Raw genomic sequence first — 16,568 nt, forward strand, 5'->3', positions numbered from 1 at the left:
GTCTTAGACAAATAATGAATAAGCAGGAACAGGTTATATTTTCATTTTATTTATTCTTTTCATTTTATTAATTCATATCACTTCTACTCAAATGATATTATCCAGAAGTTAGGATACATTTTTCTAATTCTTTGACCAAATGTTCAGTAACTCCCTTGCAAAAAGTTTGACAACCAGTAAAATTGAAACTATTACACTTAAAGGAAGACTTTGATTTTCTAAGCCCCCTTAAGTAAAATCAAACTTAGTTCCTGAGATTGAACAGTAATGATTCCTATAGCATTGAGAGCAGAAACATTTAAAGATGAATTTCAAGGATCACCACAAAACCATTCACACAATTCATCCAATATTCATTGAGCACCTATTCAACAAGGCCTTGTGTCTGATGTTAGAGAGGCTGGAGAAATAAGACTAATAACCTAATGTATAATATAAAAGTAAAGGCATTACACCCAATCAGGGGAGTCGGGTGGAAGATATGGGAGAGGAGAGAACAGAAAAGACTTCATAGAGAGAGTAGAATTCCAGCTTTAAGGATGGTTAACATTTGTTTAATAAAACTTTTGTTTTAAAAATGTTTTAGAGTTGCAGAAAAATTATGAAGGTAAGTACAGAGAGTTCCCACATGCCCCACATCCAGCTTCTGGATTATTAACATTTTACATTGGTATGGCACATTTGTTACAATTACTGCACCAATATTGATACATTATTATTAACTAAACTCTACACTTTATTCAGATTTCCTTAGTTTGCACCCGATGTTCTTTTTCTGTTGGAGGATACCATCCACGACACATTACATTTAGTTGTTATGTCTCTTTGGCTCCTCTTGGCTGTGATAGTTTCTCAGATTTTCCTTGTTTTTGATGACCTTGACAGTTTTGAGGTATATCAGGCAGGTATTTTGTAGAGTACATCTCAACTTGTAATTATCTGATGTTTTCTTTATGATAAGAGTGGGATTATGTGTTTTTGGTAGAAAGACTACAAATATAAAGTACCATTTTCATCAGCTCATATGGAGAATACATAATACATCACGACTTATCACTGCTGATGTTGCGTTTGATTACCTGGCTGAGGTAGTGTGCATTTGTCAGGTTTCTCCACCATAGAGGTACTCTATTCTCTCTTTTCATACTGTGCTTTTTGGAAGTCAATGTACACATACCACACTTAAGGAGAAGGTAGTTTTATGCTCTCCCTCCTTGAGGGTGGAGTACCTATACAAATTATTCGTAATTCTTCTGCACAGGAGATTTGCCTATTCTCCCCCACTTAATTATTTATTCAAGAAAGTATTTGTTTATATCACTATGAATTCATGGATACTTACTTTATACTTTGGGTTATAATCCAATACTCACTTATTTTCTTGATCAAATAGTTCCAGCTTTGGTAACTGGGAGCTTTTCCACAAGTTTACTATTGTGTCCCTTTGATATGTTCCCATCAATGTGGAGTTTTGTTTCTTTGAGCATTTCTTTACTTTCTGGCACTACAACACGATCCAGTCTCATTTCCTGTCCTGGCTCTAGAATATTCTATTTCTCTGAAGAGTCCTGATTCTTCTGATTGGAGAGTAATATCAGAAACCAAGAAGAGGGTGCTAGGTATCTTCATTGCTACTGGGCTGTCATTGCTTTAGATCCTCTCAGCTAACAGGGCAAATAAATATCTGTACATATACTAGATGGTTAAGATGTTGAGAGGTACAATGGGAGGCTATGTCCTTAATATACTTTTCTTAGCATTAAATATTAAGGGATTCTGCATCTGGGTTACTTTCAGTTTCTTTCCAAAGAATAGCAGGGATACATTCATTTATGAAAAAAACTGCCTAGACTATCCTCCACTGCTTTATATATCTCTCCTAGAAACAGCTCCCAGAGTTCTGTATATTCTGATAAAACTTCAGGCCATTTTGATGGTCTGTACTGTAAAATTACACAAAGGAACAAAGGGTAAACAGCTTGAAAAATCACTGATGGGGAGAAGAGCAAATGAAACATTCCAACAGTCCTCTTTGGTTAGTGTCAGCATCATTAGGCCACCATTCCCTCTTTAAAGCTCACTGGACGTACAGGTGTCAGAATGGCAGACAGCCACCTTCTCTAGCCCTCACCCAATAAAATAAGAAAAGACAGATGGTATTCCTTTACAGATAGAAATAAAGGACTTAACATTACTGAGCACTTACTATGTTCCTGACTGTCTAGATAATTTCTATCTTTTACTTCACTAAATTGTCACAGAAACTATTTAACAGATGAGTAAACTAAAGCACAGAAGGTAAGATGTCCAATTTACATCTCAAAAAGGGAGAGAGTGAATTCAATCCAGGCAGTTTGGTTATAGGAGGGTGCTCTGAATCTACAGACCATTCTGCTTGAGGGATGTCAATGAATGAGAGATTTCTGCTGATGAAATTTAGCATTTTCTCTTCTAGTGGGGAGATCTCATTAATCGCAGAGAAGGAAAACCACTGGTTGTTTAAAACAAAATTTTATAATGAAAAATAACTCCTAAAATTGTTCTTGCTGCCAATTTATAATAGTATATCCAAAAGTATGCCCGGTGTCTGTGAGTGGTAAACAAAAGGCTTTAAGGTTGTGTGGATGCACATTTTCTCATTTTGTTAACTTTAATGTATATTAGAAAAAACATAACTAGGACATCAAATCTGTGATTTGATGCATATCTTTGTTTAAGATGAAGCACTCAGGTGGGTATTTACATTTAAAAAATAACCGCTTTAAATAAAAACATTCGACATGTAGCAGTTATGAGAATGTACACAGAAAGTTTTGAGAAATACTAATTTAGACTGTTATTTATTACAGAATATAAAGGTCACAAATTTTCTTCTAAGAAACATTATGTTTTTAAATTGCAAGAGTATATGACACATGGTTTTCCTCAATCTCCTATTTTTCAATATATTCTATGCACAGAATAATTTACATGTAACTTATTGTAAACCCAATATGAGCTATTCACCAAACTGCGCTTTGCATACATTATATCTAATGCTCTCAACAACCATTCAACTTTATTTTCCTTTTATTGTCCCTGTTTATAAATGAAGAAATTGAGATTCAGAAAAGTGAGGCATATTGCCCAAAATATTAGGTAGGAGCAGCAGAACTGGAGTATGAAACCAAGTTCACCTGACAAAAAACATCTATGTTCTTTCTACTCTACAAAGCTGCCACAGGCATTACTAGTGTACATGCCAGGCCACTAGTAAGTATCAGTCAAACTCATCAAAGTACATAAAGTATAGCGAAACAATAACAAAACACTCAGAATAATAAACACTAATAAAGAAAAAATACTTCATTAAAGATAAAGTATTCTCTAAGTGTAAAGGATAGTAAACTTATTATCAATGTAATTGATGATGAATCCAATTTAACTAATTTCCTAATGAACACAGCAGAACTGTTTGTTGTTTAAGCAAATATTGAGGCTCACTTACTCCACCCCCATCCCTACTAGAGTTAATAAAGGAAAAGGCCTTCATAAAATGTCCTTCAAAACTAGTGTAAATACTCAAATAAAAGGCTATCCATCTCTCTATTTCTTAGAAAGATCTCAGAATAAGAGTGCCAATTAAACTATCTCAAGTAGCCAGGTAGAGCACCACCACCCTGGTAGAGCTGTGTCATTATAAAATAAGCCCCATCTACTTGCAGTTTTAAAGAGTTGGTCTCTTTTAGAATAAAAGAAAATCAGATTCTACATGTTTTATGGCTTAACTGATAATCATGACATTTATAGCATCTCACATCCACCATATATATGTATCTTAGTAATGGGTACAATCTATGTGAGTATCATATTATCTATCATCCTTACTTTTGGGGAAAAAAAATTGCTTAATCTATCCATAACATTGGGAAAATTTCTATTTTACCTCAGCCAAGCCTTCTGTTTGGAAATTTAAAAAAAAAAAAGGACATAGTTCATGACATTCTGAGAAAGAAGTTACCACTATCCTATAATTAAATCAAAATGTAATAACTGAAAGCAATTTCTCTAGTAATAACTAACTCCTTGAATCAATTAAAAGTTTTGCTAGTTAACTGTTAGAGATAGTTAAGTTTACTGCCACTTAATATTGGTACAGAAACTGAGTTGATGATAATAGAGACAAATTAAGATTTGTTTTAATCTGTAGTGTTTTATTAAAGTCAAGGGATTTACTATTCAATGAAACATAAAAATTTCTGTTAAAGTCATTCCTTCTTTATGTTATTACTTTAGATAAAAGCATAGAAAATATTTTCTTCTAACATTGATTATAAAAACAAGCATTCTCAGTTCTTCATAATAATTATGGCACTACATGTAAACTACATAAATCTTTGCCAAATCTACTTTTATTAAGTGGATGAAAAAGCAGGTAGCAAACTCAAAACATCAGTAAGTTGAGTTTCTGTACTTATAGAAGATATTTTCTTTTAAAATTTACAGTTTTTCTTCAGGCACATTGATTAATTCTTAACAATTCTCTTATGACTATGTCAAAAATTTTAATATTTTAATGTAGAAAAATGACTACTATTTGCTATTTATTCTCCATAAAATAAGAATGCCTTTTCCAACTACCTTCAGTTTCCTTCTTAGCAAATGTTAAATATTTATTTCTGTTCTAAGAGTTATACTTGCAAAATGCTGAAATATCAAGATTTAGCCACTTCTATGAGCATTCTATATTCATTCCAATACCTCTTTTGCCCAGAAGAAAATGTAGCAAGAGTCACAGAAAGTTCTAGTACATGTTATGTATGCACTGACTATTAAAAAGCAGCAGGGGGAGCAGACAATGAAAACACTAAGAAAAAGCACCCCAGAAAAGCAATTGATTTATGAACAACAGAAACATGATAGAGATATTTCTATTAAAACAAACAAACAAACAAACAAACAAACAGACAAAATAAATTCCATAAAATAGAAATGATCACATATGTAAAGCTGGCATACATACATCTGGAATGAACTAGGGTAAAACCTTAGGTCTTTTAGGAGGATGCTTGAATACTAATTTCAAAACAGACTTTCAGCTTGAAGCACGGCAGTTTCCAGTAATGCCAAGCCAAGAAACTGGCCAAAAATTAGAGCGTAGAAACAAAATACATTTTTATAATGGCATATTTTGAGAGGAAATCAAATGGTTTTGTTTTCTCCTTCAAACATTACTGCACTTACACTGAAGGCCTAGTGACATGGGCATTATTAGGTCACAAGTGGATAAAGTTATAGGGTTCCATAGCATAATCCTTGAAAGCCCTGAGGCTTAGACTCCTTGCCTGGCCTCCTTGAAGGCTCAATTGACTTTCCATCACAGAAAGTAACCAAAACACTGTGAAATTACTCTGCATTAAAAATATCTAAAAAAGTATTTTAGCTGTACAAAAGAATGGAAATGTGCCCACCAATCTCACATTATGCTTTACATGTTCTAATAATGATTAGGACTGTGTTTTCAGTTTTAAGGTAAAACAAAAAGTATTTGGCTCTTCTGTCTGGAATTCTGTTACTGGAATTTAAGAAAAGACTAAACTTCTAATTAGAACTTGGAATGTTTGTTTATATTATACCAAGAACATGTACATATAATAAGCATTTTTTATAATAAAAAATGTGCATTAAAGACAGTTATTTAATAATTATATTATTAAAATCCATGAAACTTAAAATGTCAAGCATAAATTACAAGTGACAATTTATGGTCAAAACAAAACATATTTTAGCTAAGCAAGCAACCAATGAAGTCTGAACTACATCTCAAATAATAATACCAAGAACAACAATATTGTCAGACACTATTTGTTAGCTAGCTGTTTTATACATACTTTTTCAAACTCCTGCACTGACCTTTCAAAATGGATATTACTGTATCTATCTTTTATGCTAAGGAGATTAAAGCTAAAAATTTTTATTTCTCTGATATAAGTCAGCTAGCAAGGAACAAAATCATGATTCAGTTTCCAGGTCTGCTGCCTCTAAAAGCTTTGAGACCTCACCAAAACCTCTCTCAGCTACAGCGACGAGGTTCCAAAGGAAATCTGTACAAATCTCAAGCAAATTAATGTGCTTATGAGGGTAAGTGCTGTAGATTTAACCACTCAAATTAAATGCCATCTGGAGCCTCTTACCCTACTTGGTACAAGCATCTGACATGTGTTACAGCCAACTCTGGCCTTGGCCAAGAATTCAATAATTTTCCAGTCTCTAAAACATCGATAAGCATTATACACATTACAATACCAATCAGGAAATATAGCTGGTTGCTTCTAAAGCATCATTTAAAAACTGCTAATTCTTTTCATTAAGATTTTCTAAAACATATAAAGAATCTGTTAACCCAATTTGTTAAATGGATCTGAGGAATCAATTTCCTTCTTCCTGACACCCAAATCCATCTCCACAATAATCACTATAGAGATATAGTGATTATTTGTATAGTTTTCTATATTATCACTTACAAACCCTCAACTCCTACTAGTATTTTTATTGTTGTAGAGTATATATATATTTTTTAAAACCTCAGTGGAGAAAAAAACAGAAAAATGTCATGACTTTTCAAAGGCAACAAGAAAATAACCTGAAAACATCAGTTGGTTTGAACGAATACACATAAAAAGAAGAGATGATAATAAAACCAATAATGAAAATGCTATGTTTCAGAATTATTCATTCATACTCGAGAGATATCATACAACCCAGTGGACATGTGATGCAAGCTGCCACAATTCCGGTTCAGACTTAGGTTCACTCACTGGACCTTTAGATCAGCTGCTGCAACTCAGTTTACAGCTCATGTGGATGTGACTTATTTGTACCCTTGTTATCAAGTAGAAGGGTCACTTTACAACCTTTGCTAAGAGTGCTTTTTTTTCCCTTTTATGTTAATCCTTTTACATCAATAAAAAGTCACATGAGCTTAGCACTCATTCAGAAATGAATGAGTTAAAGCAAACAACAAAAAAAAATGAATGGCTTAGACATTAAAAGTTTAAGCAACAGCTTCATCTGACGTAAATTTTTTAACATTAAAAATAAGTCTTCTGTCAGCAACCACAGACATAAACACTGCTAGTGACTACATTTTGAAAAAGTCTTTTCTCACTTAACCTAGATTTCACTTCAACCAAATAAAACCACTTCCCACACTAAACCTGTAAAGTAACGCTAAGTCTAATTAAAAGGTCTTTACAATGAATAATAATAATAATAATAATAATAATAATAATAATAATAAAAACCCTGTCTTATGTGGCACCTTCAAAAGAAAGGAACCATTTTGAGCAATTATTGTGACATAAAGTTTTATGTTTTATCCTAAAATGTAGATAAATTAATTCCTTGACAGTTGTCCTTTATAATACATTAACATAAATTAAAAGACAGAGCTCATCGTTAATAATATAGATTTTGGAGAAAAGTAATTGTAGCTTCTCAGGTTCATTTTGCTAAAAAAGTACAGTTAAATTATCTCAAAAACATAAGCAAATGCTTGCATATTTCTTTAGGTGCTTTCAGGTTCTCCTCATTTTACTACACAGAATTAACCAGAGACGAGAATTAAGAACTCAGGCCTACTGCAGAATGGTCCCTTTCAGCATGTAAGATACTGAGATACTCAGCATATGCCTACTGCTATTATGAATCAAATTATGAAAGAACAATTTATATTTTATAAAATCAATCAATGAACTAAGACTTTGTTAGCCAGATGAGAACAATGGCACCTAATGCCACAGCAAGGAGTGAGACAGTAATAACCAATCATTTTGATGAGGAGCCATGCCAAAGTTAGAAATGAGGCCCCGATGACAAAAAACAAATTCATATTTGATCACTAGTGTGCATATGGGTAGGTTAGTGCCTGCAGACAGTGGGTAGAGAGTCTTTTTTATTTGAAGGTAACATTTCACTTAAAAACAATACTGTTTATATAAGCACTGTCAACATATAAGACAAGTGGCTGATATGCTATGGTATCATTAAATCTGCAGGAGGGAAAAAAACAGGTAGGATAAAAACTACAGTAAGCAAAAACAAAACAAAAAACCTCTAATTGTTGAAAAAATGGTGCACAACATAAACAGTAAAATGATATAACCTTCCTGACCTTGTCAATAGGTAGCCAAAAATTAAATTTCTTTAACAGGCAACTGTTACTAATTGTCACACAAAACTACCAGTCCTTACTGGCTGAATCCCTCAGCCATTTGCATCCAGCATTCACATGCTTCCTTTCTATCCCCTCAGCTAATAACTATAAAAAACATACATAATCTCAATTATTTCCTTAGACAACTAAAGAAAAAAAAAAACAGGAATTCCAAAAACTATAGCAAAACAGACAACACTCTACCTTGCTTGAAGGCTGTGTCAGGATGAAGGTTACTTCTTAGCCCTCAAAACTCCAACAAACCAAGACCAGCGCTTTGGCATATAAGGCAGAAATGCCCCCACTGAAGCATCACTATAACTAAACGTCCTCAGAAAACTGACTTTCTTTTCAAGATTCAAAGAAACAAAGTTAAAGAGCATAATGAATTTTCTAACTTTGTTGACTTTCTTGTGACACGTATGGTCAATGAGCACATAAAGGCTCAGTTTTTACAGGGTACCCTGACACCTAGATAAATGTGGGTTAAGGTTCCAAGTTCAGTTTGAGTATAAAAGGTGGTGACATGCAAGAGATTGCATTGACCTCCAGTAACTCTTATTTCCAACTGGGAATCCCAAGAATACCTTTAAACATGCAACACCAATGGACCGGACTGGGTTTCTGCTGCAAGGGCAAAGTGTCACTTACGAGTCCCCCACATCTCCCCACTCCCAAAAACATTCACTGTGTCCTAGGGGTACCGCAATCAAACTATCAAAGTTGCTTTTGCCAAATGTTTATTTGGAGTGAATGGAAGAGCGAGGGAAGGCACAGAATCAGGAACCTCCCTCGGAGAAAGCAAAACTGCCAACATGCAGTGTAATAAATCTCTTTATTTCTTGGGGCCACGGAGATTGGTGGCTTCACTAGCGAAGGAATCAGCAGCCTAGGGGGCATCGGTTATAGCAGGGACTTACCTTGTTAGAGGCCATCTCACTGACGGAGTGCCTGGTCTGCAGGGTCTCTAGCTGGTCCAGACACCAGTCCAGCTCCTCCAGGGTCTCGCTGGCCAGTTTCTGGTAGGCCTCCTCTGCGAAGAGATAGGGAAAAGGGAACTCAGTTCTCAAGCGTTTCACGGGGCCGCCAGCGAGTTCAAAGGGGGCCATCCTGCCATACCCCGCCATGCTCGGATGCCCGGTGCCCGCACATGAGGGCTGTTCCTTCATATTGCCGAGCCGGGCACCGCTAGGGGGGCCGAGGCTCTGCTGGCGGGGCGGCCGGCCTCGGGAAAGCACGGTCTCTCCAGCTTGGCGTCTCAGTTCAGCGTCCAGGGAGGGCGCGCGACGTGCGGCAAAGCCAACTTTTACAGTGAGACAGACACGGACAAAAAAACCACGATGCGACTTTGAGACGGTGGGGCGGGCCAGAGTCCTAGTCCTTGAGGATGGCGAAGGGGGTGGCGCGTGCGCCTGGGAGCCCGCCCCGCGGAGGGAGCGCCTGGTCCACGGTCCAATCTCCCTGGTGGCCAGCCCCGGGCCGCGGCCCCGCGCGCGCCCCGCCTGCCCAGCCTTCACTCGAAGCGAATGAATCAGCCGCGGCCGGGTGCGCGGCCACCACGTTTCCTGTTTTCTTTCTCAACTCCTCAGGCGGCGGGCGCAGCGCGGCTCCATCGCCGCGGCTTTCCGGGAACACTCCCCCTCACACCCCTCGGTGTGCCTGTCCCCTCCTCAGCTCCCTTATTACGAAGAGATTCCGAAGTGCCACAGCCCGCCTGGGCCCCCTGCCGCGTCCTTCCCCGCAGCCTCTGCCCCAGCCGCCCCTCCGCCTCGCCGTGGCTTTGCCCCCGCGCAGCCCGGCGTCGCTCGCTTTGAAGCCGAGCCGGGGAGGCGCGGGCTCCAGCGAGTGTGACTGTGGGGCTGCTGTCGGTCTGTGCGAGGGGAGCGGCGGAAAACCCGGCGTGGAGCGCCCGCCGCCCGCCCGCCGCCCGGGGTCGCGCGGACAGCGGGGCTCCGGAGGCTCCTGGCGCGCACGCGCGCGGCCGCGCACCTGCCCCGCGGGGACCCCGAGCGCCCCGCGGAGCCGCTGCCGGTCGTCGTCGCTTGGATTGCCAGAGCCTCATGGTCTCCACCAACAGCGGCTCCCTGGGCCGTTTCGCCCGAGAGCCCGGCGGGCGGCACAAACAGATCCCGCGCAACCTTTTCGGAAGGTTTGGGTTTTAGGGTTTTTGAGGCTTCGTTTCTGAGGGTTTAGGATTTACCTACTTCAAGGCGACAGGGTAGCTGTGAGAATAAAAGAATTACTGTGAAGACTAGACTCAGTACTCAACTCAGTTCCTGCTCAGTACCAGACTCTTAATTTTGGGGCGGACATAAACGAGCACACAAAATCATACCATGTTGTGGGTCGGAACGCTTCAGAATTAATAGATTTGACCCTATGCTGTAATTTCACATTCAGAATTGTTTAAGAGTTATCTTAAAGGAACAGTCATGTGAATGCATCACAAGGTGTAGGCAATTTACACATGTCCTGCCTACGTGCTCCAGGCGTCTGTGGAACTGCAAATCAGAGACCAGGATGGTCTTGTGATGCCAAGGGAGAAGGTCTGGAAGGGTGCTTCTATCCACCATGCGCCGAATAAACTACAAACACGAGAAAATGAACAGACCATATCCAAAGGCTTCATATGAAAGCTAGTTCTACTTACAAAAGCCGACCCTGGGGACCACCTGGACTCTTCATGAACAGAACTATTGCAACAACTTTTCTACGTTAGCAAACCTCTCTCTCGGAGGGGAGGGAAAAATTCCAAACTCCCAAGAGTGCATCTTATAAAACTTTATTTTCTATTAGAAATAATACATTGAAAAGTTAACATGAAGTTGGTGAGATCGCTTTTCTTTGTTTTGGAATCTACAGGTATTGGAGGAGACGAAATTCCTCCCTTGAAATTTGAGATCCATAAATGATCGATCAGTGGCCAACAAAGAATTTCACAGACTGAATCTCAGGCTCCTGGGATCGTCCAGATAGGTTTTTATATAAAATTTGTAAAGGTTACAATAACTTTCAAAGTATTTGTTGCATATGCCATGTGGCTCATTGTTATCAAGGATTCTTGAACTGTTGCTATTCACTTTGAGAACTCTGGGTTAAAATTTGCCTCTTTTATTCTACTGCTTTTTTTTTTTTTCCCTGCATGAGGTGAGCAAACAATTGCTTAAATCTTACCAGGTGAGTTCTAAAGTGTTAAGACTGGAGTTTTTCCTCTAAAAAAAGGAAAAACCTCAATGATAATTTTAAGTAGTAAGTATAAAATATTTTGTCTGTATAGCCTTTCCTTGGTTATAGAATATAAAAATATAACATGATTATAAAAACTGAAACATTACACAAAGACATAATGTAGAAAGTCCCTTGAAATCTCATACCCTAAAGATCATAAACAATAATTAAGCCTATGACCATAACACATTTTCATTGTACTTAATATCTTCCATATGCGAGCATAGCATTACCTAGTTGTGATGATAGCACATCTACTATATGGTCTTGTTTTGCCTTTGTGTTTCCATCCCTCTACTGTATAACATAGGGATGTAGGAAATTAACTTATTTTGGATCATTTGTCCATAGTTAGCACATCCAGTGGGTTAAAGATGCAAAATCATCGCTCTAGGACTTTTTTACTGTCACTGGTTACATCTTTCCAGTCACTGGTTACATCCCAAAGCTAGGAATCCCCTCTCCACACCCGTCCTTTCCCCTGCACTCCCAACTCTTCCAAAATCTGAGCTCTCAGGTAAGTAATCCCCTCCCGTCTTCGTCAACTTCTCAAAGCTTTTCAGAAATACAGGCCTTGGACCTAGCAGGATGTGGGACCACATATTATATTTTAGTGTTTAATTTTTAATTGTAATAGAAATGTAACTTAGGAAAGTTTAAATACTTCAAAATATATATGTAAATACAGGATTTGCTCCTAAGAAGGTAGTACAGCAACAAGAGGGACAACATACGTCAGAAGATCTACTTTATGTCCAAACCACAGATAAGCTATTTTGACAGTCAACATTTGGCTGCAATCATAAGGTGTTATGTGCATGTATTTTTAAGTTCTAACATCTTCTGCTTGCATTGTATAAATCTGAATGAAAAAAAAAACCAAAACCAGAACACATCTACATGTAACCAATAAGTAAGAAACTAATTACCAACAACACAGTAAGGAAGTTTGTTCTATAAAATTGTTGCTCAAATAAAAAATTATTGTTGATGTTAGCATAGACCTAATGCTACTTTTTTCAGATTCCTAGGTTTATAAGCAATATGGCTAACCACAGTTCTTCAGGATCATTATTAAACTTAACTTTTAGGAATTTTAACCCCAAATGTTCTAAGAAATTGAGTAACTGACCTTTTCATCCCTACTAAAAAAGCCTCAATGTGAAGTTGCCAGCTATCCTACAGGAAACTGAATCACCACACCAAACACACCTAAATGTCATCAACGGCTAGCAAGACAGAAACAGTGAGTTCGTTTAACTTTGGATTTTACCAAGAACACATACTGTATTCGTTAATAAAATACTTTTCTCCCCAGAGAGCAGTGTTCTGTGGCACTACTTGAAAATATAGGAAAACTCTTCTATTTAATTGTCTAATATCTTGCTAAATCAAGGAACTAAAGGGAGAAAAACTCCCAGACAACAACTGTTGGATAAATTCCATAAAAACTATGAGAGATGTATCGAACAGCCACTGAGAAATAACTTGAGCCTTTGGAGGTCCCCTCCTACAGCAGCATTGGTTTTCTTCAAGGAACCCTTGAACTATGTAACCCCCGTGGCTCTGCTCAGGATCTTCTGTGAACAAACAGTTCTCAATTCTCGCAGGCCAGCACTTGGCTTCCGTCATTGTGATGCGATCAAGGGTTCCCCTGACACATGGCCTGAAATGGTGCCAGGGCGTTCTATGAGAAGATGCTGAAGCAGCAGCTTCCCTTTGAAAAGGAAAAACGTAATTGCCTCAGAGCCACAGCAGTTAGCTAGAGGTTGAGGTCGTTTTCTTGTGAAATGTTCAGCCAATTACTCTTACCCACAACTTACAGTGATGTTGACCACTGAGGTAAAAGGATCCACACGCTACACGATGTGTGACTGTATAGATGTTGGTTTCTTTGCCAACACTTGAATGAGTAAAAGTCTATATGAATTTGTCAAAATTCCTAGATAGGCCTATTGGTGTAAATAAAGGACAAAAAAAAATCACTTACTGTGAACACCATTTGCTTACACTTAATTAAAAAATAATGTTAACAGTTGATTTAGATTTTTCTTAAAATTAAAAAACAAACAAACAAAACACTTCACTAAACAGCTCCTAAAACAAATACCTATATATCTTCCTAACCAGTTCCAGCTTTGCCTCTACTAATTCTCACCAAAATTTCTATTTTGTTCCTAAAGATGGAGTTCATGGTTTCTGAAGTAGGCAGAACTGGAAAAATACGATTTCTATTTCACCATGTGTTGCTTCAAAGTAAGTCGCTCCCTGAGTTCACTACAGTAAAAGATTTGTGCAGGTTAGCTCTAACTTTTGCTGACATATTTTTTTTCTCTATGCATTTTATCTGATGGGAGATACATAAAGGAGTTAGATTCACTTTCTATGTGTACATGTAACAGGTTTAAGCAGAGCTTGCTAGTGGCAAGCTGCTCTCATGTCCAAGTGTATTTCTGGCATCAAAGTTCTTGTTTTGAAGTATTTTAAAATCTTACGAAATATATAAAATCTCAGTGCTTCAAAAAACTTCCAAAGGGAAGAGGTATACAATTTTGTGAGTTTTATTTTCCCTTTTATCTTCTCACTATCTACATTTTTTCCCCCCAGTGCTGTGCCTAAGGCTCTAGTAGAATTTTAAAATGAAATAAACAGATTTGGCTTCAATGACTTCTAGGGCCATCAGTAATTCAACAAACATTAATTTAGCACCAGCTATATGTCATGTGCTTTATTAGAGCCTGCAAAAACAAGATGACTAAAAGAGTGTGTCCCTTATCTGAGGAAAGCCTAGAGTCCAGTAGTGGAGCAAATTTTAGTGTACTATACTGTAGACAGCATTCTCAGAAAAGCACATGGGATATGGGGGAATAAAGGAGGGCTATTTAAATCAGACTGGGGTAGAGGTAGAGTAGGAGAAGCCTGAGTCCTAAAGAATGAAATAGGAAGTAAGTAAAGAGAGTGAGAAAGGTTTTTAAGACAAAACAATATGAGCAAACCAATGGGCCTATATTCAATAAGATATATGTGCATGTATATGTAGAGAAAGGAACTACCATGAGCAGAGCTTTGCTTAGGAAAGAAGCTGGAGCAATCCAAAGGCACTGGCCGTGGAGGTCCTGTCAGGCATCTGCTGGTAGATACTTCGGACTAAACCTTCAAGAGTAGGAACCACTGAATGAGTCAAAGTATTTGGGTGATATGGATCTGATTTTATTTAAATGGAAAATTCTAGGGCTCTATAGTAAATGAGATTGAAGGAGGCAAAGGTTGAAGTCAGTGAGACCATTATTTTTGGCTATATTATTGGTAGAATAAAATTAATACTTTATAGAACGTTTGCCTCTCTGATAATTATTCTCATTTAAGACAATCAGTATTAAAATTCTACATAAACATATGTTCACATGATATGTCAGGCATGAATAAAAAAGGCCTTCCCAATGTGACTTGCAAGGGAATAGACTTCTTGCTCTTAAAAAACACAGTCATTGAGATTTTAATCATATTGTATTCACCATAACTGCGTTCACCAGAATTTCTTTCAGGGAGAGCTTACTTTTTATAGAATGTGGAACTTTAAGAACCCTGGTTTGGGTGGAACTAATCTGTACTCTCTTCTACATAGAAAAGGGGAAGAATATGCTGGTTGCTCCAGAAAGGGGGAGTGAGCAGGGGTGGAGGGGGTAGGGGGAGAGGGAGGGAGAGAGAGAGAGAAGTCTACTTGGCCTTCAGAGCAATACCATCCTATAAATCTCCCTCTTCCCCCAATCTTTAATAAAGTTGCTGAAGGCATACAATGCTGAGTTAAAGGGATTTCATTTTGTTTTGTTTTGTTTTAATCCAGTGAAGGGACTGATCTCAGAGGTCTGATTGGCTCAAACTAAAATGTCAGCCCAAGTTGACATTGAAGAAAAAGAGTCAAAGAAAGAGGAGAAAGCTTGTGGAACTCAATTTAAGAGGAGGGCTTTTGCTTAAGAAATTAGAGTTTGAGCCAAGTTTAATCAACCAATCTGGATTAGAGATTCCATATGATGTGTGTGTGACTGTAAGCAATATTATCTCTTGACTGAAACTGGAAGAAAGAAGGAGGTTCCAACATCCATTTCACTTCATACAAGTCATCATTCCTGGCAAATCACCCAATCTTTCTTAAGCCTTAATTTCCTCACCTGTAGATAGGGAATAATAACAAGAACTTTGTAGCTTAGTTTAAGTGAGAGGTTATGAGTTAAATAACCTTGCATTGCTCACATAATAGATTATTTTCTAGGCATTGCACTAAATGATGAAGATTTAGTAATGAACAAAGTAGTTGAAAGTTCCTGCCTACTCTCAAAGAGTTTCCATTCTACTGGTTATGATGATCTTCTTTTAATTGTAATAAACATATATTGAACAGCTGCTATGTGCTAGGTGCCGAGTACACCAAAGGGAAGAAAATAACCTTGGTTTTCAAGAAGCTCATAGTCCAATGAAGAGGACAATTATGGAATGGTATGTATGCAACTTGTCCACTAAAAGCAGGTAGTAGGTATAGGTAAACACAAGGCAGAGAAGGGGGACAGGGAAATTGCCACCTACCACCGCCTAGGAGAAGTCTGGGAAAGCTTTTTGAAAGAAGGAATATCAGCCCCAAGTCTCCAAGGATGAATTAAAGAGTTAACTGGGTAAAGAATGGGAGGTGACATTTGAGATAGAGGGCAAACATATGACATTGCTAGTTGGAGAACACTTAACAAGATTGTTTAAATAAGTTAATCTGCAATAGTACATTGAACACATGAGAGCTTCTTTTCTCTCTCACAGGTGCTCAATCATAAACCAATTACTATTTTCCTACCATCACCACCAACCTTTAATCATTAACCAGTTCAGGGCTGAATATGAGTGAAAAATCTAAGATGTAGAATAACTTTCATAAGACCACACCAAATCATGCAAACTCACTATGTATAAAAAAAATATGTGCAGGATATGTCATAAGTTAATAGAAAAGCACTACTTACTGTGAGGTGGCCGGGAGGATCATTCCAACGCTTCCCAAAGAATGTTCAAATAAACATTATTCCTGTAAGATTCCCTTTACCAAAAGAATTCTGTGGTCAAGCAAGTTTGGGAAATGTTGAATATGTTGCCTCTCTGCAGT

The 16,568-nt window shown here is 37.8% G+C and overlaps 1 protein-coding gene across 7 annotated transcripts in view; it reads right to left on the minus strand.

The window, feature by feature from the left end:
* The window catches only part of PDE4D (phosphodiesterase 4D), a 1,171,348-nt gene that overhangs the window by 42,859 nt on the left and 1,111,921 nt on the right, over positions 1-16,568 (minus strand). For 6 of the 7 annotated variants that reach the window (XM_039870226.1, XM_039870227.1, XM_039870233.1 and 3 more), the window contains one exon: positions 9,115-9,227. In XM_039870226.1, coding sequence (XP_039726160.1) covers positions 9,115-9,227 — 113 coding nt within the window. Of the gene's footprint in view, positions 1-9,114; positions 9,228-9,313; positions 9,750-16,568 lie in introns of those variants that run through there. The other variant, XM_039870234.1, reaches the window with a different exon arrangement.

Source organism: Pteropus medius, unplaced genomic scaffold, assembly GCF_902729225.1.
Source record: "Pteropus medius unplaced genomic scaffold, Ma_sr-lr_union100, whole genome shotgun sequence".
Lineage (NCBI taxonomy): Eukaryota > Metazoa > Chordata > Mammalia > Chiroptera > Pteropodidae > Pteropus > Pteropus medius.